The sequence below is a fragment of the Oryzias latipes genome, chromosome 11 (genome assembly GCF_002234675.1).
Source record: "Oryzias latipes chromosome 11, ASM223467v1".
NCBI lineage: Eukaryota > Metazoa > Chordata > Actinopteri > Beloniformes > Adrianichthyidae > Oryzias > Oryzias latipes.
Window position 1 is genome coordinate 1,261,445 of NC_019869.2, and position 24,466 is coordinate 1,285,910.

Sequence of the window (24,466 nt, forward strand, 5' to 3'; positions counted from 1 at the left end):
TGTCTGAGCTGCTGTGCTGTGAGTCTGTGTGCAGCAGCAGCAGCAGCAGCAGCAGCAGCAGCAGCAGCAGCAGCAGCAGCAGCAGCAGCAGCAGCAGCAGCAGCAGCAGCAGCAGCAGCAGCAGCAGCAGCAGCAGCAGCAGTAACAGCGGTTCTGAACTCCCATGATGACCTCCAGCTGCTGCTGCTGCATGTTTCTAATTACTCTGCTTTCTTACGCTGACACGCTCCTTCCTCTTCCTTCAGTTCTGTTCTATTCTACTTTATTCTATTCAGTTGTATTCTATTCTATTTTATTGTATTATATTCCATTCATTTCTGTTCTAGTCTACTTTATTCTATTTATAACTGCTCTTGTACAGTTCTATTTTATTCTATTATATATACATATGTATTATTATATATATTATAAACTCATCATGAAATATATGTCATTGTGAAAAACAGCAACATGAAATAAAAACAAAGCTACTTTGAAAGATATTGATTTGGAAATCGTAGTTCTGAAAAAAGACAGAATTATAATAATATAATATATTCAACATGATTAAAATAATTATTTTAAAATGCTGTTTTAAAATAATGAAGAGGTTTTTAAAGCAAAATGAAATATATTGAATAATAAAATGGCTAATTTAAAATCAGTCTGCATGTTTTTCACAATTTCAAGATCTTTTTATATATTTATGAGAAATTTATCGATTGATTGTGTATTTGCATGAGGTCATATGTATTTATATAATTAAATATTTATTTATTTAATTATGAACAGTATAAGACTCCATACTTTTTCTGTTTTGTTCTATTCTATTCTATGGTCTTTCATTCTATTTTGTTATTCTCTATTCTATTCTTTTCTCTTGTAGTCAATTTTCTGTCAATAGTCAATTATGTTGTTTTTTTTTTATTCCATTTAAGTCAATTTTTGTTCTATTCTATTCTGTGTTATTCTATACTGTTACATTCGAATAATTTCTATTCTAGTCAGTACTTATTTATTTATATATTTCTATTCTGCTATTTTCTATTCTATTCCATTTTGTTCTATTCTATTTTATTTTATTTCTGTTACAATCTATTTAGCTCCATTTTGTTCTGTTCTTTTCTTTGTTTTGTTCTATTCTATTCTATTGTATTTTTGTTCTGTTCCATTCTATTCTAGCACTGTCTGTCCTGACCTGTTCATCCTTTCGTTGCCCCTCCCATTTAACCCGACCACGGGGCGACCCGCCGTCCGCCTCAGACTGGGAGGCGGCTTCCCGGTTCCCAGCCGGTGTTTTCCTGCTGGAGAATCTGCAGCAGAGAGACTGAGAAAGTTCTGACGGGCCGTCATCTGCAGCCGTGCGGACGGGGATCATTCGGGGACATTTGTGGCCCCCGACCACCGGAAAGTGACTCCAGCGTCTCATCCAGCTAAAGCAAAGCCGTCCCTTACTCTGGGGTCAGAGGTCACAGGACCCAGCAGAACCGTTTGGTGCTGAGTTCTGGACGGCTGCGCCTCCACATGGACCGGACGCTGACGTCTGCAGGTGGCGAGCGGCGGCCCCCCCCCTCCGCCTGCTTCTATCCTTCAACACACTTCAGATCAAATCAGACCTTTTTCATCCGCACAGGCTCCGCCCACCCCGTGTTTCTTGAGTCTGTTTTCTATTATCTGCCAAACCATCTGTCACACAGATTTGGAAAGTCATGAAGCTGAAGGTCATCGTTTGGCCGGCGCTTCGACCCGCTGACATATTCCATAATCTCATAAATCCAGGATCTCTGTCACCTGATTAATCTTTGACGCATTAATCTGCTGAAGTCCAACTATTATTCTCTCTTTAGGAAATCAAAAACCTGCACAAAAAAACACACTAACAGAAGCAGAACCCTTTGGCCCCCGGCCCGGCCCGGCCCCCCTACAGAGACTCACCGATGGGCGGAGACCAGGACCTCCAATCCCCGCTGACACGTGACCCGGTCTCTGCAACATCTGCAGCTGCGTCTGCGCAGTCGCTAAGCCCTTCCAGCTTTAAGGAGGATCCCGGCCGGGGGGCCGTCACACGGCAGCAGCTGGAGATGGGAGCGGGTGCACCTGCGTTAGCGGCAGGTGGAGGAGGGGCTTAGGAGCCACGCTCGGGCCTGTAGGCGGAGCTCCGTGAAGCTGCTAAGAAGATGGTCCCCTCCTGAAGAGAGTCGAACGGTTGAGCGCGCTCAAACCCGCCGGTTCCTCCTCCAGAACAACGGGGACGGTGAGTCCAGGAGGGGAGGAAGCGTGAAGACCGGAGGCCCTCAGGAGCGGCGTCCAGGAGCGGCGTGGTTGCCACGCGGTAAGAACTCATTTAAGCATCCAGAGATGAGCTTCTGATGACGGTTTCAGAGAAAAATGAGAGATTAAAAGCATGCGGACGTCTGTTCAGCTAAGCTGCTCCTGAATGAAAAGGTTTTCTTTGCCATCTGTTCGCTTTCATGCTCCTCTTCCTCCAGTCCCGCTCTTCCAGAGATCCTCCTCCTCCTCATCATGGAGCACTCCCTCTCCATGAGCTCCACGGCGGTCGACGATGAGCCAGAAGACCACCGACCCCTCCTCCCCCCCAGAATGGCGCCCCAATGCCAGACCTACTCCCCCCAGTGTGGGATACACCGCACAGTCCAGACGTCCGTGGATCACACCGTGTGGCTGGACCGGACCCAGGCGCTGGCCACCACGCCGCTGTACAACGGCCACCTGTACATCACGTCCACGCCGCGCGCCGGCAGGAGGAAGGACAAGCCCAAAGGCAAGGAGAGGAGGGCCGAGAAACGGTGCGGGGAGGCCAAGGCCAGGACCTCCGCCTGCCACAGACTCCAGGAGAAGGTCACCTCCGTCACCGACATGCCCCTGTCCCCCTGCGCCTCGCCCTTTTTGGGCACCAAGAAGGCGCACCAAGGACGCCGCAGCGTCTCCTTGGAGATGCAGGACCGCCAGAGTCTGCCGGAGATCATCATCACCAGCAAGGACGACCACCCCCCCCAACATGGCGAGACGCCGCGGTTCCAGAAGAAGAAGGAGGGCAAGGGCCCCCTGCCTGGGGCCAAGTTCCCCGGCTTAAGCCACGCCCACAGTCCGCAGCACAGCCCCAAGCGCAAGGAGGACGCCAAGAACGACCCGTACTGGAAGAGCCGCAACATCGGTTGGCGGCTGGTCCGCCGGCGGGCGCTGTTCCTGCGGCGGCAGAGGCTGAACGACTGCGCCCTGGCCGTGGGGCTGTTCGGCGTCCTGATGATGGTGACGGAGACCGAGCTGTCCTGGAGCGTCTACAGCAAGGTCAGGAGGTCACGCAGGAGGCCGTCCACTCACACCAAACCAACCCGGGGATTACGCCTCATGTTTGAGACATTTATGGGATGTTTGTCTCCCGCAGAGCTCCGTCTACTCCCTGTCACTCAAGTCGGTCATCACCGCCTCCACCCTCCTCCTGCTGGGGCTGATCGTGGCGTACCACTGCTGCGAGGTGCAGGTGACTGCCCCCTCCCCCACCGCAGAATGCTGTACCTGCTCCTTCCAGGTCCAACTCTGACCCCCCCTCCCTCTGTGGCAGCTCTACGTCCACGACATCGGGGCCGAGGACTGGCGCATCGCCATGACAACCGACCGCCTGGCCTTCATCGCCCTGGAGCTGACCGTGGCGGCCATCCACCCGTACCCGGTGGGGCTGCTGGCGTACTTCCAGCAGAGCGCGTCCCGCATGGCGCTGTCGGAGACGGAGCTGGAGATCGTCCTGGCCCTGCCCATGTTCCTGCGCCTCTACCTGATGGCGCGGGCCATGATGCTGCACAGCCGCCTCTTCACCGACACCGCCTCCAGGAGCATCGGGGCGCTCAACAAGGTCGGCGCCGCCTTTAGCCGGAGGATCCGTTTCTCCTGACGAAAAGTTCTGACCAAAAAACAGATTCACTTCACTGCGTTTAAAATATGAAAAAAGGAAATCTGTGTCCAGCAAATGAGACGTGAAACAGAAACGACTTTTGTTTCTGTTCACATCTCCTGTTGGAGACCCGATCCACTTTGGTACCGACCAACTGAAGGTCCGGAAATGACTCCAGAACTCCAGAACTACTTCCTTACTTTGATTTAAGTCAGGGTTAACGAGGAAGTGTCCCTTATCAGAGGTCAGCACGCCACGACCTTCATCAGCCATTAACCCGCCATGGTCACTTACAATAGAATAGAAGATAAATGAATAGAACTGAATACATTAGAATGGAATACAGCTGAATAAAGTAGAGTAGAACAGAACTTAATAGAATAGAACAAAAAAGAATAAAACATAACAAAATTGAATATAATAGAAATGGATATAAAAGAATAGAATATAGTTAGTTAATAAGAGAAAATCCAAACGTTCCTTGTTGCTCCTCAAGCTTGAGCTTCTGAATTTTTGGATCTGCGTTTATATATATATATTTATAAGAAAATGAGTTTTGGACATTTCTGAACCTCCATCCCTCCCGGTTCTCCTCCTCGGAGCATCTGTTCTCCTTTTACCCCCCAAACTAATCCGCTCCCTCCTAAAGGCTTTTTAAAAAGTGACCTCCGGGCCGCTGCATTAACAAACCTGCTGTCCGTCCGGCTATCCGGCCAGATTGCAAACACGGTTTCTTATCCCTCATCTCTGCTTTACGTAAGGATAATCTGACAGGAGCTGGAGGTTAGATTTCATCCAGCCTCCCTCTGACCCAACGGAGAAACCTGCAGATTTACTGCTTCTCTGCAAGCTGGTTCTGGTCTGCAAAGGCTCCAAATGACAGAAAAATACACAAAAAAACAACTAAAACATCAAGTGAAGTAAATAAAAAAGGTCTTTAAATCATCGGATCCACAGAGATTCCTGCAAGTTTCTGTTTCTGACTGCAGCCAACAAGAAACCAGAAGAAAAGACGCAGGAAGCTGCAGCTTCTAGTTCTGGTGTTCGATTAGGCAAGAAATAGAATAAAATAGAATAGAATAGAACCGATCAGAATAGAACAAAACAGAACAACTGAATGGAATAGAGTAAAACAAAATAGAATAGTATAAAATATAATAAAAAGAAATAGAACAGAACTGAACAAAACAGAACAAAAACACAACAGAATAGAAAAGAGTAGAACAAAAAATACAATAGAATAGAGTACATTACAACAAAAAAAGAATAGAACAGAACAAAATAGAGTAGAATAAAATTGAGCGAAATTGAATATAATAGAAATTGAATAGAACAGAATAGAACAAAATGTAATGTAATGTAATAGAATAGAATAGAATAGAATAGAATAGAATAGAACAGAACAGAATAGAACAGAATAGAACAGAATAGAACAAAATGTAATGTAATAGAATAGAATAGAATAGAATATAATAGAACAGAACAGAATAGAACAGAATAGAACAGAATAGAACAGAATAGAACAGAATAGAATAGAATAGAATAGACTAGAATAGAATAGAATAGAATAGAATAGAATAGAATAGAATAGCTTGCAGGTAAATGGACGATGAAGGACATTCGTGCAGGAACTTTAACTGATGGCGTTGACCTGAGACGACCCTCAGACCTCCAGGTCAACCGTGTCAGAAACACGTCGTGTGTTGGATTGAAAGTTGGAGCCGCTCCTTCCTGAAGCTTTTCCGATGAAACGTGTTTGTGACTTCCAGATCCACTTCAACTCCCGCTTCGTGGGGAAAACGCTGATGACCACCTACCCCGGGACGGTGCTGATGATCTTCAGCGTGTCGCTCTGGATTGTGGCTGCGTGGGGGTTACACGTCTGCGAGAGGTACGCCGGTCTCCATGGAGACCAGAACCTTCTGCCATGTGGCAGCCGGTCCAAAGTATGGAAGGTGATGGAGGACAAACATCTGAACAAAGAAATGTCTTCTAGAAACCTTCTCATTAACGTGACACATAAAACATTATATCATTTCTGCTAGAAAATAGTTTAAGAAACAAAAAGATTCTTCTGGAAGAGTATAATTATTTGAAAACACTTTTTTTAGTTAAAAACAAAATGAGTGAGAAATCTTCAAACCAATAAACTCTTGTAGTTCACCGTCATTCCACTAGGGGGCAGTAGAGTGCCTTTTCCTGCTCAATTCAAAATGGCCGCTTCCGTGAAATCTCAAGAACACTTTTGGCGGGAAAAGTTTTGATAGTTTTCTGAACTTAATGATGAAAATAACTCACCTATTGTTCATTTTTAAAAATGAACGTAAAACAGTTCTTTATCATTTGAGTTTGTGGGGAAACCAGGTGCTTTTTTTCCTGGATGTCAGGATTTTTACACAAATTTGTGATCTTCCCTGGTGTCCATGGATTACATGAAATCTTTCCACCTTTATCCACCTTTGACATGGTAGGGAGAACACGTCAATGGAAGGGGGGGGGTCATCTAAGATAACACAAGGGTTAAATATTCGTTTTTCTATTTCATAAAACATCATAATTTTAAAGAAAATTAATTTCTGTCCATTTTTGATGTAGTGGACTTTACCAGGTTAAAATATCTTTTAATATGTTTTTATTATTATTAGGTCCAATGAATGAATAATAATTATATTTAAAAAATAAATGTTCAACACTTTTCATTTTGCTTTACTCGTACTTTCCAATAAAAAAGAGAAAAAATTAAACTTTAGAGCAAATTAAAACTAAAAATAACAGGAAAATATTGTTTTTTTTCCTAAAAACTTTATTAGTTAAAAAACACAATTACTTCTTATCACCAGAGAAATTTAGAGAGAAAACATTTCAAACATTTTATTGCTAGAAATGTCCATAAAACCTCAGAACTGGAACCTAAAACTGCTGTTTGATAAAACAAGACTTTTTTTATCACAATTTCAAGAATAAAATCAAGTAAATAAAGTTAAGCACAGGAAAGTAAATACTTTAAAAAAAACGTGAATATTTCTCTGCTTCTTTATTATTTTCCTTAGTATGAGAAATTTGTATTGAAATATGATGCATGAATCTAGAACTTCTTCATAGAAACAGCATTTTGTCGGTTTTGATTTTTATCTTTAGTAAAGTTTCTTTTGTTATAAATGATTTTTGACATGTGGATCTTCTGTGTTTGGATAAAAGCTTTTTCTCTGAGACGTTTTCTGCAGAGTTTTGTGGTGAGACAGGGTGGAGGTGGTTTCATGATGTGGGAAACGTTCCTTCCTGCAGACATCACAACTACAGAGACCTGAGCAGCAACTACATGGAGGCCCTGTGGATGGTGTCCGTCACCTTCCTGTCCATCGGCTACGGCGACGTGGTTCCTCACACCTACTGCGGCCGCAGCATCTGCCTCCTCACGGGGATCATGGTGAGGGGTTCAAATCCGCTCTGCGGCATTCGCCGATGCCACGGGCAGAAACGGCGGTGAGTAACGGCGGTCTGTGGTCCACAGGGCGCCGGCTGCACCGTGCTGGTGGTGGCCGTGGTCGCCAGGAAGCTGGAGCTCTCCAGAGCCGAGAAACACGTGCACAACTTCATGATGGACTCGCACATCTCCAAGAGGGTGAGGACGTTTCAGCGGCGTGGAAGCTGCTCAAAGGCTATGGAGTGATATTTATGCCATAATGAAGCATAAAATCCTTTCTAAGTCGTAAATGAAAATGTGAAATACTTGCTTTAAAAAACCTTTTCTTTGCTTTTAAAACTTTTTTTTATTTCAAATTTGTTCTTTTGCTTTGAAATTTTTTTTGCTCTGAATTTTTTTTTTTTTGGGGGGGGGGTCAAAAATTTTTTTTTTCAAAAAAAATGTTTTATCAATTTTTTTTGCTTTCATTTTTTTTTTTATCAAAAACTTTTATTTTCCAAATTTATTTATATTTTGCCTTCAATTTGTTTTTGCTTAATTTTTTTTTTTATTTTCCCCAAAAATTGTTTTCAATTTTGTTTTTTTCCTTCAATTTATTTTTAAATCAAAAACCTTTATTTTTCACTATTTTTTCTTTCGGATTTGTTGTGTTGCTTTCAAATTTTTGCTTTCAAAAAATGTTTTGGTGTTTGCAACACAAACGTCAAATGCGTCGTGTCTCATCTCACTTTTTTCCTATCTTTGATTTTGCTCTCATAAGTTTCAGTTTAGCGTGACAAAATAAATTTGGAAAAAAAAAGAATTTGAAAGCAAATATTTAATATAGAAAAGTTTTGTTTGCAACCTGGTGGCATAAATATCACTCCATAGAATCCTCTTAAAATTTATATCTGTACCTTTAAAAGTTTAAAGCTACGACGGAGTATTAGGGCCACCAAAAAAAAAAAATTAGAGCCACCAAAAAAAAAAAAGTAAATTTACGACTTTTTATCTCATAAATTTACGACTTAAAATCTCATAAATTTACGAGAAAAAAGTCGTAGATTAAGGAAAAAACACCGAAGTTGTCCGTTTATCGGAACCTAGCTTGAAGATGAAGTATGTGGAGCCTTTTGTGAAGCTTCATTTCCGGATTATTATAGGTGTAAAACAAAGAGATTCTGAACCTTTTGGCGACTCAAAATCAGATTATTTTCCGTGTAGCCGTCTTTCCGGGGTTCAGTGTCAGTAAAGCGGAGTTTAATATGTAAAATAAGGAGCTCAGAGACACGTTTGGGTGTAGACAATCGCTGCAGCCTTTATTCTCCTTTTCATTCACATATCCTGAAGTTCATTTGTCTCATTACGTCATGAACCTGTCATCCCAACACCAATGCGGAAGTAAACAGTCTTACAAACGCCCCCTCCTGCAGATGAAATGTCCCGTTTCAGCATAAAACAATAAAGAGGAATGAAAATAGTGTTTTATATTAGCTTTGGAACGTTGAAAATGCCAAAAAAAGTGCTCCTCCTTTTGTGTGACGGAAGCGTCACACAGACGTAGAGTCTTGTCTTTGGTGGAGGAAGAAAGGATTCAAGCGAACAGCTGCAGGGACACCGACGACGGCTTCATCGGGCTGCAGAGATCCTGCAAACCAACCATCAATAAATAAAACTTTAATGAATCGGAAATCAAACAAATGACCTTCCAGACATTTGGAACGTTATCAATTAACATTCAGCTCACCTGTTCAACAAAGTTTAGTCGGTCTTCTCTGCGGCTGCACGGCGTTCACCTGCTGCTCTGCATGCTCACTTCCACTGTAATCTCCTAAAATTACGACTTTTTTTCTCCTAAATTTACGAGTTTTTATCTCCTAAATTTACGAGTTTTTATCTCCTAAATTTACGAGATAAAATCTCGTAATTTTACTTTTTTTTTTTTTTGGTGGCTCAAATTTTTTTTTTTTTTGGTGGCCTACTCCGTCGTATAAAGCTGAGTCAGAGTTCCAGTAAAACACAAGTTTGTGTCACAGATATGTTTTTATACCACAACAATTAAACATCCACAGCGGTGTTATCCGCTGCATTAAGGTGCTTTATCGCGGGAACACGTCACTGTGAATATGAAATATAAGCTGTTTCCAAATTCCCAAACAACTAAGTAGTGCCCTGGATTTTAAGCAATTCGGACGCCACGCTCACTACTTTTTTCTTTAACGGCGGATATGACGTGACCGACTTCACAAATTTAAAATCGAATTGATCTGAGCGTTTTGTAACGATCATTTGAGTCCGCTGAGTTCTGAAGATGAAAACGTTTATAGTTCATTAAAACAATAGTGGTAAAGACCTTTTTTTCCTCGTAAAAATTGTTCTAACGCAACGCATTGTGGTCTATATTCGCCAATCTAGTGAGCATTGATGCACAATGGTTTTTCGCAGAGACTTCTGGGAAATTTTTAGGGCTCTGGATTTTAGAATTGTAGATACTGGCAGCTCTACATGGCGAACGCTCTGTTAGCGAGAAGTGAAGGAATTCAAGTTCTGTTTCTGGTTCTGAGGCTTTTTGCTGCGTCAGTCGAGGAACAGAACCGCGTCGATCTGGCGTTGCGGTGTGGACGGACGGCAGATGACGTCAACATTCGGACTGAACATTTAATTTGTGTCGGCGTAACGCAAAGGAGACAAATTCCTGGGGAAAAACCCTTTTTCCAAAACGGCGACGCTTCTGGTGGTTTTATCTCCATAGCAACCATTTACATTTTTGGTTCTGTGTGTGTGTGTTGGTGGGGGGGGTTCCACACGTTTTTAGAAGAATCGGTAATAGTTCCTTTCTTGATTTTCCTGGCACCTGGGGTTTTTGTTAGCCACGCCCACATTCCTAATGGGCTCATTTGAGCCAACATCTCGTGTTAAAATTACAAAATATTCTGAGGAAACGTGCGAGCGACAGGCGAACGCCGGTCCCTGAGTTTTCCACGCCAAGTGTTAGAAAAGGAAAACGGAGCTCCAGGAGTTTGGAGGCGACAGATCGGATCCCTGGCAGTTTATCCCTTGTGCTATCCTTTGGGGTCTAGATGACCCCCCCCCCTTCCATTGAGGTGTTCTCCCTAACATGACAAAGGTGGATAAAGGTGGAAAGATTTCATGTAATCCATGGACACCAGTGAAGATCACAAATCATTGAAGAAAAAAGGTTCAGAGCTCTGTCTAGTGGGTCTAGATGACCCACCTCTCAATGTTAAAGTGCCTAGGATAGCACAAGGGTTAAATTTGTACTGCGCACTTTCTGTGATTTTTCTTTTTAATAATTGAAGCTGTTGGTCTCTTGCTGAGGTCAAAGGTCAACCAAACTTCGGTTATACATTTAACCTGGTGGCGTGTGTGAAATGTTGTGGTTTTTTCACCATGTGTAAAAATGTCAAATTCCAAACTTTGCTAAAAATGGCCGCCAGTCGTGTGGCCATCCCATAATTCAAGAACACACACCACACATGCTTTGTTTTGAATTCTAAGAGGAACCCTTTTTTTTTATAGTTTGTCTCAGTGACGTCAGTTTTTTTGGTGCCAAAGGTTTTTTTTTTCTCCACTAGTTTGGTTGACATTTTGCTCAAAGGCACAAAAGCATTCTGGTCATTCAGTCCAGGATTCTGCTGCTGCACAGAATCTTCCCTTCCACTAATGTTTGATGCAAAAGGCGGGAAAAGCGCCAACCAGAGCGCCGCGTGGCGGTAAGCCTCCGCTCCGTGCGGTGTCAAACTCTCCGTTGTCTCCTCTCACCAGATCAAAATCGCTGCAGCCAACGTGCTGAGAGAGACGTGGCTCATCTACAAACACACCAAGCTGTCCAGAGAGCGGGACGAGACCCGCGTGCGCACGCACCAGAGGAAGCTGCTGCTCGCCATCCAACAGTACGGCCCACGCCTCACCCTCATGTGACGCCCCTCTGATCCCCAACCGTTTCCTGTCCATCACCTCAGCTTCCTGTACGAGTGTCCCATCAGAACCGTTTGGTGCTAACAGAACCGCTGTTCTCTGCTTCTCCAGGCTGCGACGGGTCAAGATGGAGCAGCGGATTCTGGCCGATCAAGGCAGCACACTGGTGGACCTCCACAAGGTGAGAGAGGCAAGTAAAGGCGCCGCGTTCCACCGGGTACAGTTGTCGGCGTGCGTGCGTCCCCCCTCCCCCTCACCCCCCGTGTCCTCTGCTTCCCGCTCAGATGAACAGCCTGATGTACGACGTGCTGGCGGAGGTGCAGGGCTGCAGGGGCGAGCTGCACGCGCACATCCACGGCCTGGAGAAGCGCGTGCAGGAGCTGCGCGAGGGCTTCCGGATCCTCATGCCGCTGCTGTCCAGCACGCTCTCCACCCAGAACTGCTCCATCCGCCACCTGCTGCGGGAGAGGGAGGGGCAGGGCGAGTGTGGGGGCGGAGCCGAGAAGTGACGCAGACCGCTGGGTCACAGAAACGACATTTCTGCAGCAGAAATACTAGCGGTTAGTTGAGGTTCTGTGCCGGACTGCAGCAGAATATTCATGTTGATGTCACAAAAGGTTAAGATTCTTCCGGAGGCGTTTCTGCAGCGTCAGGGAAAAGTCAGACGCCGCTTTTAGCCAAAACAACATTTATTAAGAGAGAGCGGGTTGGAAGGTGGAGCTACAGCAGCAACCCTTCTGCCGTCCGGTCCGCCTCCATGGTGGGGGGTGGGACGCGCTGACGTCGACCGGTCCAGCCCCTCCTCTCCCGTTCAGAGCCGCTAATGCTGCTTCCTCCTGAACGAGCAACCTGCGGGGAAAACCAGGCGTCAGCTTCCTGTATCAGAACGGCGTCCTAAGCTAAGCGGCACCGGTACACCTGTGCTCGACTTTCGAAAGGAGGGGGCCACGGTTCGACCCAACCCTTCTGCAAACCGAGGTTGATCTGGCACCGGAATGAGACCGGAGGACCACGACGGAGGTCGCCCGGTCACTTGGCGGTGCAGCGTGGCGACAGACCTTCAACGCTGCTCGCCACGCCTCAACAGCAGAGCCGACTTCAGCGGCGAGCCACTCACCCTCTGTGAGACGGGCTTTGCCTCCGGTGGGCTGACACAGGACCGTTGAACATCCCACACACAGAACCACCGTCTGAGCGTGACTGAACACCGTGGTGATCTTGTAGCATCCTATGGAGGAAATGGAAACGCCGTCAGTGCACAGCGGGTTAACGCCACGGCGTGAGCGGCAGAGACGCCGTACCTGGACATTTCACATCCATGAAGTAAGAGTTGGGACTCTGGACCAGGCGCTTCTTCTTGTGCCTCCTCTTCTCCTCCTCAGGGGACGGGTGCAACAAGTCTTTTGCAAGCTAAAGGGAATAAAATCCACAAGATTTGGTCGTCTGTCAAACAGGATTAAATCTCCTCAAACAGGACAACACGGCATAAAACTACAATCAGATCCTGTAGTCCAGTTTAACAGACAATCTGATTTAAAATGATTCTGATTTGGGGAGGGATCAGGATTACATCTAGATTTGTTATTAACAGTTTTACTAAATGATATTTGCTTCTTCCACATCTATTCATTAAGTCTAGATGACATTTAGCAGTTAGCTACAATGCTGGTTAGCTGTTACCCAGTGTGTTTAAATAAAGTTTGTTGTGATTGTTTTGATTTGATTTAAATAAAGTTGTCTATTATATGTGAAGGCTGAATCTTTGCAGTTTATTTTAGAAAAAAATATTTGAATTCTGTATTTTTAATTCAATAATTTTTCGGCAGACTTTGTTCCTTTTCGGCCTAAACATATTTTAACAAACGGGATTGAAAATGAGCTGAGACTCAAATAAACCTGACATTTGTGATCAATTATCTTCTCTAAACTCCTTCACTGGATTTTGTCTTAGGGGTGTTAGCTAAACGACCCTCATTACCGTTAATGTGGCTTTTGTTTCGCCGTTGACGTTCACGGTTTCTGGCCTTCCCTGAATCACGTCACATTAATCTGGTTTAAAATAGTTTTTAGCATCGATTAACAAAACAATCACCAGTTCGCTACAAATCCAGGATTTTAACGGCATCGATGCCCGCGTGCAGCGACTTTTCTGCTAGCATCGCGCGTGGAGCTAGCTCCATGTTCGCAGTCTGCGCGCGGCCATCTTGTGCTACGATGCTTTCGCAAGAAGATGCGTAGTTTCGTTGGATAAACTCCGCCACGGTCTGACAAAAATGTCATAAACCGGCAGCAGAGGAACCGTACGTGTCTTATGGACGCGCAGAGGCCCGCAGTGGTTCCCTGCGAGCCGGTTAAACCGTCCAAAAGTCCCGTGCAAGCCCACAAGCGATACTCACTGGCATGTTGGCGAGGAAATAGCCGCTGCCGAAAAGGAAGCGTCACCGGAAGCGGAGGCTTCATATCGCTGGTTTGACGGAGCAAAAACCGGAAATGACGACTCTTTCTTACAAGTTCAAACTTCGCCCCCCATACGGTTAAATAACTGAAATAAAACAAATTTAGAAAATTTCTTCCATTTTTTTCCTAAAATTTTATTTTCAAATAAATTTAAATTTTCTAATTTGTTTGATTAGAGAACCTGAAACAACAAAACAATTTTTGTTGTTTTTCCGCAGCTTTTGCGTGACTTTGGTTACATGTCCGTAACTGTGACTTAAAGCTATTGATGTTGAACGATTAGATTAAGATCAACTGGCTGTTCTTAAAGTACGAAAGGCGTTTGTGGTTTCAATTTCCTTCTAGATATTCATGGATGTCGTCGGAATCAACGTCCTGCTGAAAATTGACCTAAAGAAACTGCCAATCAAACTGTTTGCCTTTGATCAATAAGTTTGATTGGACTGGAAACTAATTTATAAGCAACAATTTTAGTCTGCAGTCACGCCTCTCTGGAACTGCTGTTATGTTTTAAGAAGAGACAAATCCTTACTATAACTGGGGTCAGACTATAAGGTCTGTCCTGTTTGAAAACGTTTGCTTTTCCTCTGACGTTGGTCCAATTATCCGAAAATCTGTTGTCAAACCAAGATCAATGAAATCTTCCTTCTTTCCTGTTGGAAGGACAGCCTGTTACGCCCTCACCCTTTTCCAAACATCTCATTAGAAAAGAAACAAGAAAAACATTTCTAAGCATTTTTTTTTAGAGAAGAGGTGATTGAAATAAGATCTAAATTCGTTAAATGTTCTATTTTAGCTAAGGTGAAATACATTTATTTTAAAAATAAGGACTTTTTTCAGACATCAATTTGGTTTTGGGGAGAACAGCTGCAGTTTTTGTTTAAATGACATCGAAACTGTGGATCATTGATTCTTTAATTTTGAAATTACAAATACATTTTGGGAAGTTTTGCTGTTGGTGTTCTTCTAAAATTGCAGCTCCATTTCATTTGGATGTAAAAATGTTTTCTTCTGGGTAGTGATTTCTAAAAGACTATTTAGTTCTAAATGTCCTGCTATGGCAAGGACAGTTTTTAAATCACAAAAATAAATGTTTGGAGACCAAACTACATTCTAATACTTTTCATAAAGAGCTCTGTCTTTATTTTCAGTCACTCAATTATCTGAAAAGAAAAATGGTTTGAAATGTCTTGGTTTTGAAATATAAACGTATTGAGAAACCCTAACAAAACTTAAGTTGTTTTGATTTTTTTTCATGTTTCTGTATTATGTTCAGTCTTTTACATGTTATGTTCTCTATATGCTTTAGATTTTATGTTAGGAATTTGTGATTGTTATTTCATGTAATGTTGCTGTTCTAAGTAATCTGTTTTAAATAAAGTTCCTTGAAGAAAAAAGAAAAAAAAAGTTTTCCTTCAAAATAAAAGCCCTACCAATTCTCTTTTTTCAATTATTTTTATTTCATAAATTACAAGTCTGACATTTTTTTAAAGAATAATTCCATATTTATAAACTAATGTAGGTGCATTGACTCTCATTGGTTTCTAATTTTATAGCTTCTATCTAAATGTGTTAAAATTAATAAACTACTTATTTCCACTTTATCGTCTTTGCTTTCCTATTTTACTCCAGTTCTCAGTAAATTATTTACTTTTCTTTTTTAAATTCTTATTGTAGTAAATGTGCTGGTGCACCTTCAGCTGGCCCCTCAGAGACGCCGTCCAGGTGCTGCTGTGGCCTCTTCCTGGACGTCAGCGGGATTCCAACCCACGTCTGGATGTCCTCGCCATCTGCCACGTTGCTTTCTGGTACGTCAGTCCGCTCCGATCGTCTCACCTCTCATCCGGTCCAAAGGCCGTTCCGACATCGGTCGATCCTGGCGGTTCGTCTTTGCTGACACGGCCATCCCTTGGTCGTGATCTTCCGTCTTGTGAGGCTCGGGTGTTCGATCCCCCTCCTCACCGGGGTTGCTGGTACGGTAGGACTCCCATCCACAGGCCCATTTCTCAGATCAGCAGTGGGCAGCGAGGCATGATGGGGGTTTGACCAAAGAGGTCATAATAACAGGTTGTTGTTGGTGATGAATAAATAAAGAACAAATGAATAAATTCACAATAATGTAGTGCTTTTTATTTAAAAAAACAAACAAAAACAAATAGAAAACAAAAAGTAAAAACCAACAGCATTTCTTATGACTTCAGAATCATAATTACAAACAAGTGGAAGAAGTTTTTTTTTTGGACAAACTGTACACGTCACAAAATGTCTGCCAGTCTGCCATTTACAATGCTTGCATCTGCTTTTTGTGATTGTCTAAAAAGAACTAAACAAATCACACAAAAACACACAAATACAAGTACAAGCATCTTACAATGACTCATCACAAAAACAGAACCGTTTCCTATTAAAAAAACAAAATAAAAAGCAAAACAGGGTCGACAGCTTTACTTTCCTTTCTGTTACCATTTAAAAATATGACATTTTTTTAGGTTGGTTTGTTTTTTTAGTGTTCAACACTTTGCAGCAAAAAGAAAGGAGCTCAACTCTCCTCAGAAGAAATATTATTAACAAAGTTCAGAGACAAAGATGGCGTCTCCGCCGCCGCCGCCGTGGCGCCCAAAAACCTTTGTCTGCCTCACATTCTTCTGATCTCATGAAGTAAATTAATTTATAAACTCAGTAAAGTTTTATGTCATGAGGACAGTTATGGTTTCTGAACATTACAAAAGTCCTCTGCGCTTAAGTGTTTCATTATATTAATACAAATGGAAGAAGTTCTAATATTATATAATAATCATAATACGATATGGGCTGAGTTCTGTACAGTACAATAATAAACAAGGTTCATATTTCAGATATTGCTTTTGGAGACGCTCCTCAATGGAAAGTGTGTATTTACATAACATGGCACTGTACAGCTTCCTGCCCCCCCGCCCCCCGCCCTTCATCAGTCGCTCCTGTCAGTTTTTCTCGTCAACGGAAGCCATGAGGGACAAAAAGGTCGCATAAAATATCATTTTTAACATTCTCCATGGCAGCTAGGAACCAAAGAAAGGTTGAACTTCCCTCCAAATATACAGTACAGACCCCCCCCCCCCCCCGCCACATAAGAAAATAGGACATAACCAAACATTTCATGTTAAGAACCGTCTTCCATAGTTTTTTCAAAACTTAATTGCCATTGAGCCCTCTTTTTTTTTTTCTATTTCTTTCATTTTTTTTAAAAAGGTATATTTTCATGAAACCTGGCGTGTGCGCGCTCGCACACACGCAAGGCGGCGGGAGGCCGTGACTGTGTAAGGCGTTACAGTTAGAGCCGCCGCCCCCCTCCCTGCCTGATTCAGTTCAGCTGGTGAGTTGTACAAAACGGAGAGGGGGGGGAGGGGCTGAAGGCTTTAGGGAAAAGTTAAAAAAAAAACCACAACGAGACACTTTCACTGACAAAAGCGCAAACTCCACCCCCCCCATGGCTAGAAAACCAGCATCAACCAGGAGCGTCTTCTGGAAAAGCCGCCTTCCGACTGCGTCTTCCAACGCGGAGCCCGCCGGCCGGCGCGTTACGCCGCGGAGCGTCACCGCGTCCACGGTACCAAAAAGTGCAGTTCTCCACCGAAAAGAGCAGCAACAAAGATGTCCTCATGTCATTGCAGCTAAATCCCACCAGGGGGAACCGTTACGGTCCTTCAGAGCTCAAAGAAAAGCCGTCCGTCCCTCCGGCTGTCCGTCAAAGAAAAGCCGTCCGTCACTCCGGCTGTCCGTCAAAGAAAAGCCGTCCCCCCTCCGTCCGTCCGTCCGTCCTTTGTTCAGTACCAGTCGTTCCTGATGCTGGGTAGTGGATTCCTTCTGCCGTGTTTGCAGATATAAGTGCATGCTTCCTTCTCCTATGTGCATTTTCAAACAGGTTTTGCATGATACGACTTAAATAAGCAAAAGTCTTCATTAGCTCTCCTCTCTGAGCTGAACCCCCCCCACGCTCTGACCGACTGAGTTTCAGGACCGAGGAGACGCCGTCCGCACGTGTCCGTCCGGCGCTCCGGGTTTGCCGCTCTCTGCAGTCAAGGCTCCACAGGCACACGAGAGGCATCACTTCCTGAAAACAAAGTCTCCGAATCCAAGCGTCCGCCGCCGGAGCCGCCGTCCCGCTCCCTCCTCCAGCAGATAAGTGACATCGATGGCTGGAAAGAAGTGAACATGTGAGGAAAACGGGCTCAAAGACACAGTCCGGGGGTTTGATTCCCCTCCTCCTGACGTCTGAAGTGCCATGAAGCAGCTTCAGAGAGGAGGGAGGGGTCCTGATCAGGTTTTTTTTGGTTCCGTGTCATTTGGTTCTGAGTATCTGCAGATACTGAGACCCGATCCGATACTTTTCCAACTTATTTTCAGAAATGACCAAATGTAATAAACAGAACCAGGCTTTTAGTTTATGAAGCTTCTTGTAGGATTTCGGTAAAGTCGCTTCAACAATCAAGTAAAAGTATAAAATCTTTCAACTGCTTCAAGGTGTTAATCAGTCATGATGGAAAGTTTGATGACTGTTGAACATTTTTGATCATGTGATTCATATCTCCATCAAAAATGAATGACTTTTTGATTGTTGTAGCAAAAATCTGATGCTGGATATTTATGACCGATCAAAGGAAACCTTTTTCATTTTTTTAAGGACTTTTTCTTGGAGCAGTGATGAAAGTCAGGCAAGGAAAAAATCCCTGAACTATTCTTTGAGCGATATGGCGGGCACAGAGCGAAATTTTGGAAAAATACGTGGTCTTAGATGCATTCTGGTGCATTCTGGCAGCTAGTTATTCACTTCTTTATCAAGAAACTAAGACTAATTGGAGCATCATGATTTGTCATTCAAACCCCTAGTTTGACTCTCCATTAAGGACTTGCTGGTCCTAAAAAAGAATTTGGAAAATTGCTCAAAGTAACACAATCCTACAATCTACGCTTTTCCTTAAAGCTGCAAAACATACAATTGCTAAAATATAGTAACATCAAAGCCCCAAATGGCAAAAAGAACACCAGTAACTATGATATTCTATGAAAATACCTCAGTTATTTATACATTATTTCTGCTTTAGAAATGACTGATGTACAACATCCACTTGCACTGTTTTCTCAAACTATAATTACATCAAAATATGGGATCTGCTTTAAACTATAATTCTATAACATAATACATCAATTCTTTAACACCAATACTAAGTAATCTGGGAAATATCAAAACAAACATACAAACTAAGCTAAACATTGTAAACATTATTTTTTAAGGGAGTGCGGGTCCAAACCATCAAATACTTATAATTAATGTTAACTATACTGAACTAAATCACGGTAATTAGGAAATACAAATAAATTAGATAGAGAAATGTATTCAAAATAAAAACTGAAACTCAAAACTAAAATTGAAATTATTTCAAAATGTGGTTTTGAGATTATTTTACACAAAAAAGTATTTGACCTACACTACCTTAAAAATCTTTTTTTTCCAGCCAAGACCACTTCAATTTGTTTTTTATCGTCTTCTCGCAACTGAGGTCGTGACCACGCTCAATAATGACGATGCCTGCCATTATTTTAACACAAATTTGATCGCAAACTCTTCAGATGTGTTTGTGAAAGTTTAGCGTGGGTCCGCCAGTTTTGGTCTCTAGGGAAGCGAGTCACGCTGACCACGTGGTGCAGACAGAGCCAATCAGACCCGTCGACGCATCCGAAAGCAACTAAAACGTCCCGTCATTGGTCAATTAGGCCGGGAAGACGAGAGATGGCCACGACCATAGAGGAAGCGATCTGCGGAGAAATATAGAAAATAAAGCTAAAATTAGCTGATTTCAGACCATTTTCTAATCCGGAAAGCGATTTGTCCGTAGAGATCAGGTCTTTATTTCCCGGAAAGTACGTTCGGTTTGCTCAAAAACCCGGATTTCCGGGAATTCCCGGAAGACTTTCATCACTGTTGGAGCTAGCACTTTGTAGACGGTCCCTTGGCAGGCGTCTCTGTTTAATTCTCACACATTAACAGAAATCTGATGTTTTTTCCTGTTCAAAATCCTTTGCAGCTTGTCATTTACCGATAGAGATGCTTTCTGTCCGTTTGAAACGTTTATTCACAGACGTCTGGATGCTGGAGTCTGAATCTGTGGACCTTCTTCACCGTTCTGACCCGTTTCTGTCGCCTCCTGCTGCCGTGTTCTGCTGCGTTTTACAGCAGTAAAGCGTCGTGATGCGTTCATGATCCGAGGCTTCTGGTAGATTATTTATCTGTAATACCTTTAAATGTTTAGCGCTGATCAGAATAAAATCCTCTCTGATTGGGACTCAACATCGGATTTCTGAAACGACACCATCAGGCCCGGTTTCTGATCACGCGGTCGGATCGGGACGAGCCGTCAGGTTGGTGATTTAGAATCGTTTGTAACGAAGAACGCCACGACTTTCAATGGTTTTGCCTTTAGCAATTTGACTGATGCTCCGCCCATCCTCGTGGCCACACCCATTCTAATGAGCCGGCCCACAATCGCTGAACAGGTGAAACGATTGGCTAGAACTGTACAGGTAAACTAAATAGAAAACCAGTGATTGACATGTCTGAAATGAAATGTGTTTACACTGGGTTCTGGTTCCGCCGTCTACGTTGATACCGACCTGGAACAGAGTTTCGGTACCGTCCCGATTGGAGGACGTGTTTCTGAAACATTTATGGTTTTTGCGGCTGACAGTAATGCTTCCAATCATCTGTCAGGACTAGGGTTGGCCGATGTCCCTTAAATTGGCCGTTGACGATGTTTGCTGTCAACCATCGGGATGGACGATGACATCGTCGGGGGGGGGGGGGGGGTATTTTTACATTTTTCGTTCTTATATAACTGCTATTCGTTTTTTTGCTTTTTTCATTTTATTTCCCAACTAATGACTAATCCGCGATGATCCAGTATAAACTGAGGGAAGTGACTTTAACAAAAAAAGTAACAAACAAAATAGAAAAGAAGTAGTCCGCTCCCGTGGACCGGCGGAGCGTGGACTTCCAGCTTTGTGTTTGAGGGGAAGGGGGGGGGGGTGCTTTGTTACATGAGCGCTATGTGTGGGAGATTTAAGACTGCGATCCGTCCCGCAGCTCTAGGGGTACAAGCAACCGAACTCAGAACCGGGTCTAAACGTGTGTCTGAGCACAGCTCGGATCGTCAGCACACACAGCGGTTTGAGCTTCAACGCAGAAATTTCGCTCAGTCCTTAGAAAACATTCAAACAATCACGCGGATTTGTGTTTCCAGTCGTGTCCCGACTAAATAAAGGCTGATGTTATTCTTACATGTTTACGTGCAGCCAGTAAGCAGCGCCACCCAAAGCTAATGTTGTTAGCCCGTGTTAGCATACTGCTAATCCTGGCTACGTTCAGAAAAAGCACTGACCACACGGATTAAAATTCAAATGATGAGCGAACAGGCGTTTCATAATAACCGTAACATTATTAAAAGCACGTTTAGAAGATCATCTCGTATTTTACCGAGCTGACATGTCAATGTATATAGCCGCTCGGCGCTGTTTAACATTGTTTTGTATTGAATTGTTACATTCAATAAAGTTTGAAAAAAAAAGCCGCTTGGCGGAATTTATATCCTTCCGTTTTCAAACCCTACTGCGCATGTGCGAATGATTTATTCCGACGGAAAGTGTGACCTTAGTGAACGTTTTTATATTCTGAAAACATTTTTCTGGGCCCATTTACACGGTTGGATTCTAATCCGACCATTGATCCCATCAAGATATTTTGTACATGTAACCGCGGTTTATGGTGTCGACGCGCAACGTGGCGGGGGCGTGGCATCACGATGGTGGTCTCTCCATCGGGATGTCAGTCACCCATCACGATGGACGATGATATCGTCCATCGGCACAACCCTAGTCAGGACTTTCTGTGGTGTTTCCGGCTGAGAGCAGCCGCCTGCTTTGATGGGGTTAAATGATCTGCAGGGACAAACACAAAAGCCCCAGTTCATCGGTCGACCTACCCCCCAGCTTCGTTCCCGGTCCCTCACCATTCTTGTTGGGGATTCTGTGCAGCAGGTCCAGCAGGATCTTGTTCAGCCGGTCCCTCTGGGCCTCCCTCCTGCTGAGAGCTCTGTGCTGAGGGGGGGAGGAGGATAACGGGGTTGGGAGTTCCAGCATCTCCCCCATCCTCTGGTTGGAACCTTCCTCCAGCTCCTTGCACACCCGAGCCTCCTGCCTGTCCTCCTCCTCCTCCTCCTCTTCTTCATCGTCCTCCTCCTCCTCCCCTCTTCCCGTTTCGGCTGGCGTGGGTTTGGTTGGAACAAAGTCGGGGTCCTCTGCAGCCGTGTCCACGTCGTCCCCCCCTCCTCTTCCCCCTTCTGCCTCGGCGGGGAAGTCCTCCCCCCGGTCGCAGGAGGCGTCGTCATCGTCGCAGCGTCCCGGTTCTTTGGACCTTTCGCTTTTCCACGCCGATCGGCCGCCGTTCCTCTTATAGTTGTCCGGAACATAATGAGGCTGCAGAGATTGATGGCAGGACAAAGAAGCAGGATGTAAATGTTAATAAATGTCCGTCTGTGACGTAAAAACACATTTATGTGGCTTCACGTGTAAAAAAAGCTAGAAGCCTCTTTAAGATGTTTCTGGAAAGCTGACCTTTGACCTAAACCTTATTTTCTAAATCTGCCGTCAGTCATGTTCCTAATTATTTGAAAGGGGGGGGCAGGCGGTCTCACCGAGAAGTCCCTCTTTGGCGCGAGCCTCTTGGTGAAGTGGACGAAGGCGTACGGCTTGGTGCACACCGGGTAGCGGTTGCGATGGATCTTGTAGAACAGGTGCGCCGACTTGTCCAGGCGGTAGTCACAGATGTAGACGTCCTGTTCCTTCACGCCCTTCGGTCTCCCTATGAGGACGATGGGACATTAGAGAAGCTGGACACGTCCGAGCCCGAGCCGGCGGGGCGGCGGCTGCTCACCCTTGCAGTAGGTGTAGAGGTCCAGGACGCAGCAGGTCGCCACCACCGCCTCCAGAGGGATGATCTCGTACAGAGGCATCCGGAACAGCTCGTTCTGGTAGAACCGCCGCGATGGGGAGTGATGCGTCTCATGAGGGCGGAAGTAGTGATGCCCGAACGCAAACCGCTCCCCCCTTTGGGGTGAGAACGCCACCGAGGTCAACATTGATCCCAAACGTTTGTGTCTCACGTGCTGCAGCTGCGCTCACTTCTCATTCTTCCAGAGTTTCTCGATCCGGAAGATGTCCAGCTTGTCCCGGTTGACGTGCGACAGCAGGCGGTAGGACTGGCGGACCGGCTGCCCTTCAGATGAGCGCCTGCTGTCCCTCATCAGATACACACAGTCACCTACACACAAACCAACAACGTCAGCTATAATAACACACAACTGACCCTTAGGTTTGTGTTGATACCAATACTTAATAACACTTAAAAGGGCTGATAATCCATATTTGGTGCAGTATCACTCTTATATCATTTAAATACAACGTATTGCATTTCTGATATTAACAGATGTTTTTTCTCATTTTTAAAGCTCCCCCACCTTCACTGAATTTTATCTACAGATAAACAGATGGAGGCTTTAGCCCCGCCCAGCGTATTTTCTAAGTCACAATTACAACTTTTTTTAAACTGCATTTTTTGTCAGCTCCTAATTCACAACAACTTGATTAAATAAATACTCAGCAAAGCAATTTTGAGATTAATTTTTTCTCCTAATGCTCCTTTTGTAAAGCACTTTGTGATTCATTCTGGGAAAAGTGCTCTGTAAAATAAACAAATCTATTGTTTTCTATTCTATAGTGACAGCAAATAAATCAAGTATCATCAGGAAAAATGATCTAGAAAAGGTTCGTTTTAACTGTTGTTTCCTGCAGATCTTTCCAATTGTGTTCTGAGATGGAGAAGCTCATCAACACTTTTATATCATCTCATCTTGATTACTGCAACTCCATCTTCACGTTTAAGCAAAAAATCTTTAGAACGGCTCCAGGTTGTCCAGAACGCTGCTGCAAGTTTTTACCTAATTCATCTAAGTTTTCACACGTCACCCCGTTGTTAATCAGCTGCTCTGGCTCCACATCCGCTACAGAGTGCATTTTAAATCCTGGTTTTAACACACACAGCTCTTTATAACCAGGCACCGGTCTACATAGAAGACCTTTTGCAGCCGTCCACCCCCCGCAGGTCCCTGAGGTCATGTGACCAGGGTCTGCTGGTGGTTAAGGACTAAAGGTGACAGAGTCTTTGCAGCAGCGGCTCCATCCCTCTGGACTCACATCTGCAGACTCAGTGTTTTCTTTTTACAATAGCTTTTTCTTAATTCTTTTCTATATTCTGTGTTTTACTGTGAAGCATGTTTATCTTGAAAGGTGCTGTACAGATAAAGTGTATTTCTTTATTAAACAGGTTTCCTACCTTGGTGCAGCAGCAGGTCGTCTCTAAGCAGACAGATGTAGTAGATGGAGCCGGCCTGAGCGTAGCTGGGTTGGGGTAACATGGGAACCTCCTGAGGTGACGGACATGAACGCCTCATCAGAAAAGCAGCAGCAGCAGCAGCAGCAGCAGCAGCAGCAGCAGATTTTTTAGTATGTTGAGGAACAGACGTACCCGTTCTACTGGCCGGGGGTCACACTGCTCGCAGAGGTAGTGCTCCACCTCCGTCTCCAACCGCATGCAGTCAAAGTGCTGCCACACCTGAAAACCCGCCAACACAACACTCTGTTATCCGTTGGGTTGATCACAGTTACAGCAGATGACTGAGCCGAGGATTCTG

At 44.2% G+C, this 24,466-nt stretch overlaps 4 protein-coding genes and 1 non-coding gene across 11 annotated transcripts in view; 2 read left to right on the forward strand and 3 right to left on the reverse strand.

Moving 5' to 3' along the window:
• Positions 1–24,466, forward strand: part of LOC105354996 (CD209 antigen-like protein E) — a 686,243-nt gene that overhangs the window by 573,873 nt on the left and 87,904 nt on the right. The window lies entirely within an intron of this gene.
• LOC101161168 (small conductance calcium-activated potassium channel protein 1) lies at positions 1,693–11,813 on the forward strand. Of its 2 annotated transcripts, XM_023959688.1 has the most exons (10): positions 1,693–2,311; positions 2,469–3,288; positions 3,386–3,481; positions 3,563–3,850; positions 5,659–5,780; positions 7,175–7,316; positions 7,401–7,511; positions 11,079–11,206; positions 11,343–11,412; positions 11,516–11,792. In XM_023959688.1, the coding sequence occupies exons 2-10, from the start codon at positions 2,503–2,505 to the stop codon at positions 11,738–11,740; spliced, it is 1,968 nt and encodes a 655-aa protein (XP_023815456.1). In that variant the 5' UTR covers positions 1,693–2,311; positions 2,469–2,502; the 3' UTR covers positions 11,741–11,792. The 2 variants fall into 2 exon arrangements, with proteins under 2 accessions (XP_023815456.1, XP_023815455.1); XM_023959687.1 differs by having other exon boundaries at positions 1,714–2,311; positions 11,343–11,813.
• LOC101156748 (40S ribosomal protein S27) lies at positions 11,903–14,026 on the reverse strand. 2 transcript variants are annotated; one of them, XR_002874094.1, is made up of 4 exons: positions 13,210–13,419; positions 12,533–12,641; positions 12,349–12,459; positions 11,903–12,080 (listed from the first exon to the last, which is right to left on the reverse strand). XR_002874094.1 is itself a non-coding variant. In XM_004073704.4 (4 exons), exons 1-4 carry the CDS (start codon positions 13,631–13,633, stop codon positions 12,052–12,054), a joined length of 255 nt encoding a protein of 84 aa, XP_004073752.1. In that variant the 5' UTR covers positions 13,634–14,026; the 3' UTR covers positions 11,903–12,051. The 2 variants fall into 2 exon arrangements, 1 of the variants encoding a protein (XP_004073752.1); XM_004073704.4 differs by lacking the exon at positions 13,210–13,419 and adding an exon at positions 13,628–14,026.
• LOC111948276 lies at positions 12,148–12,276 on the reverse strand. Its single transcript, XR_002874232.1, has one exon. It is a non-coding gene; the product is annotated as a small nucleolar RNA SNORA35 (small nucleolar RNA).
• The window catches only part of LOC101161417 (histone-lysine N-methyltransferase ASH1L), a 32,347-nt gene continuing 23,673 nt past the window's right edge, over positions 15,793–24,466 (reverse strand). For 3 of the 4 annotated variants that reach the window (XM_020706876.2, XM_020706877.2, XM_020706878.2), the window contains exons 21-27: positions 24,301–24,387; positions 24,109–24,199; positions 22,899–23,037; positions 22,651–22,823; positions 22,412–22,578; positions 21,701–22,193; positions 15,793–17,863 (exon numbers count right to left, since the gene is read on the reverse strand). In XM_020706876.2, the coding sequence (XP_020562535.1) occupies positions 17,772–17,863; positions 21,701–22,193; positions 22,412–22,578; positions 22,651–22,823; positions 22,899–23,037; positions 24,109–24,199; positions 24,301–24,387 (1,242 nt within the window). In that variant the 3' untranslated portion in view covers positions 15,793–17,771. The remainder of the gene's footprint in view (positions 17,864–21,700; positions 22,194–22,411; positions 22,579–22,650; positions 22,824–22,898; positions 23,038–24,108; positions 24,200–24,300; positions 24,388–24,466) is intronic. The other variant, XM_011480634.3, reaches the window with a different exon arrangement.

Coding starts and splice junctions, on each gene's coding strand:
- LOC101161168 (XM_023959687.1), top strand. CDS start 2,503: ATGGAGCACTCCCTCTCCATGAGCTCCACGGCGGTCGACGATGAGCCA. Junction 3,851..5,658: donor GCATCGGGGCGCTCAACAAG/GTCGGCGCCGCC, acceptor TGTGACTTCCAG/ATCCACTTCAACTCCCGCTT. Junction 7,512..11,078: donor ACTCGCACATCTCCAAGAGG/GTGAGGACGTTT, acceptor TCCTCTCACCAG/ATCAAAATCGCTGCAGCCAA.
- LOC101156748 (XM_004073704.4), bottom strand. Junction 12,460..12,532: donor CATGGATGTGAAATGTCCAG/GTACGGCGTCTC, acceptor TTTCCTCCATAG/GATGCTACAAGATCACCACG. Junction 12,081..12,348: donor CAAAGCCCGTCTCACAGAGG/GTGAGTGGCTCG, acceptor TTTTCCCCGCAG/GTTGCTCGTTCAGGAGGAAG.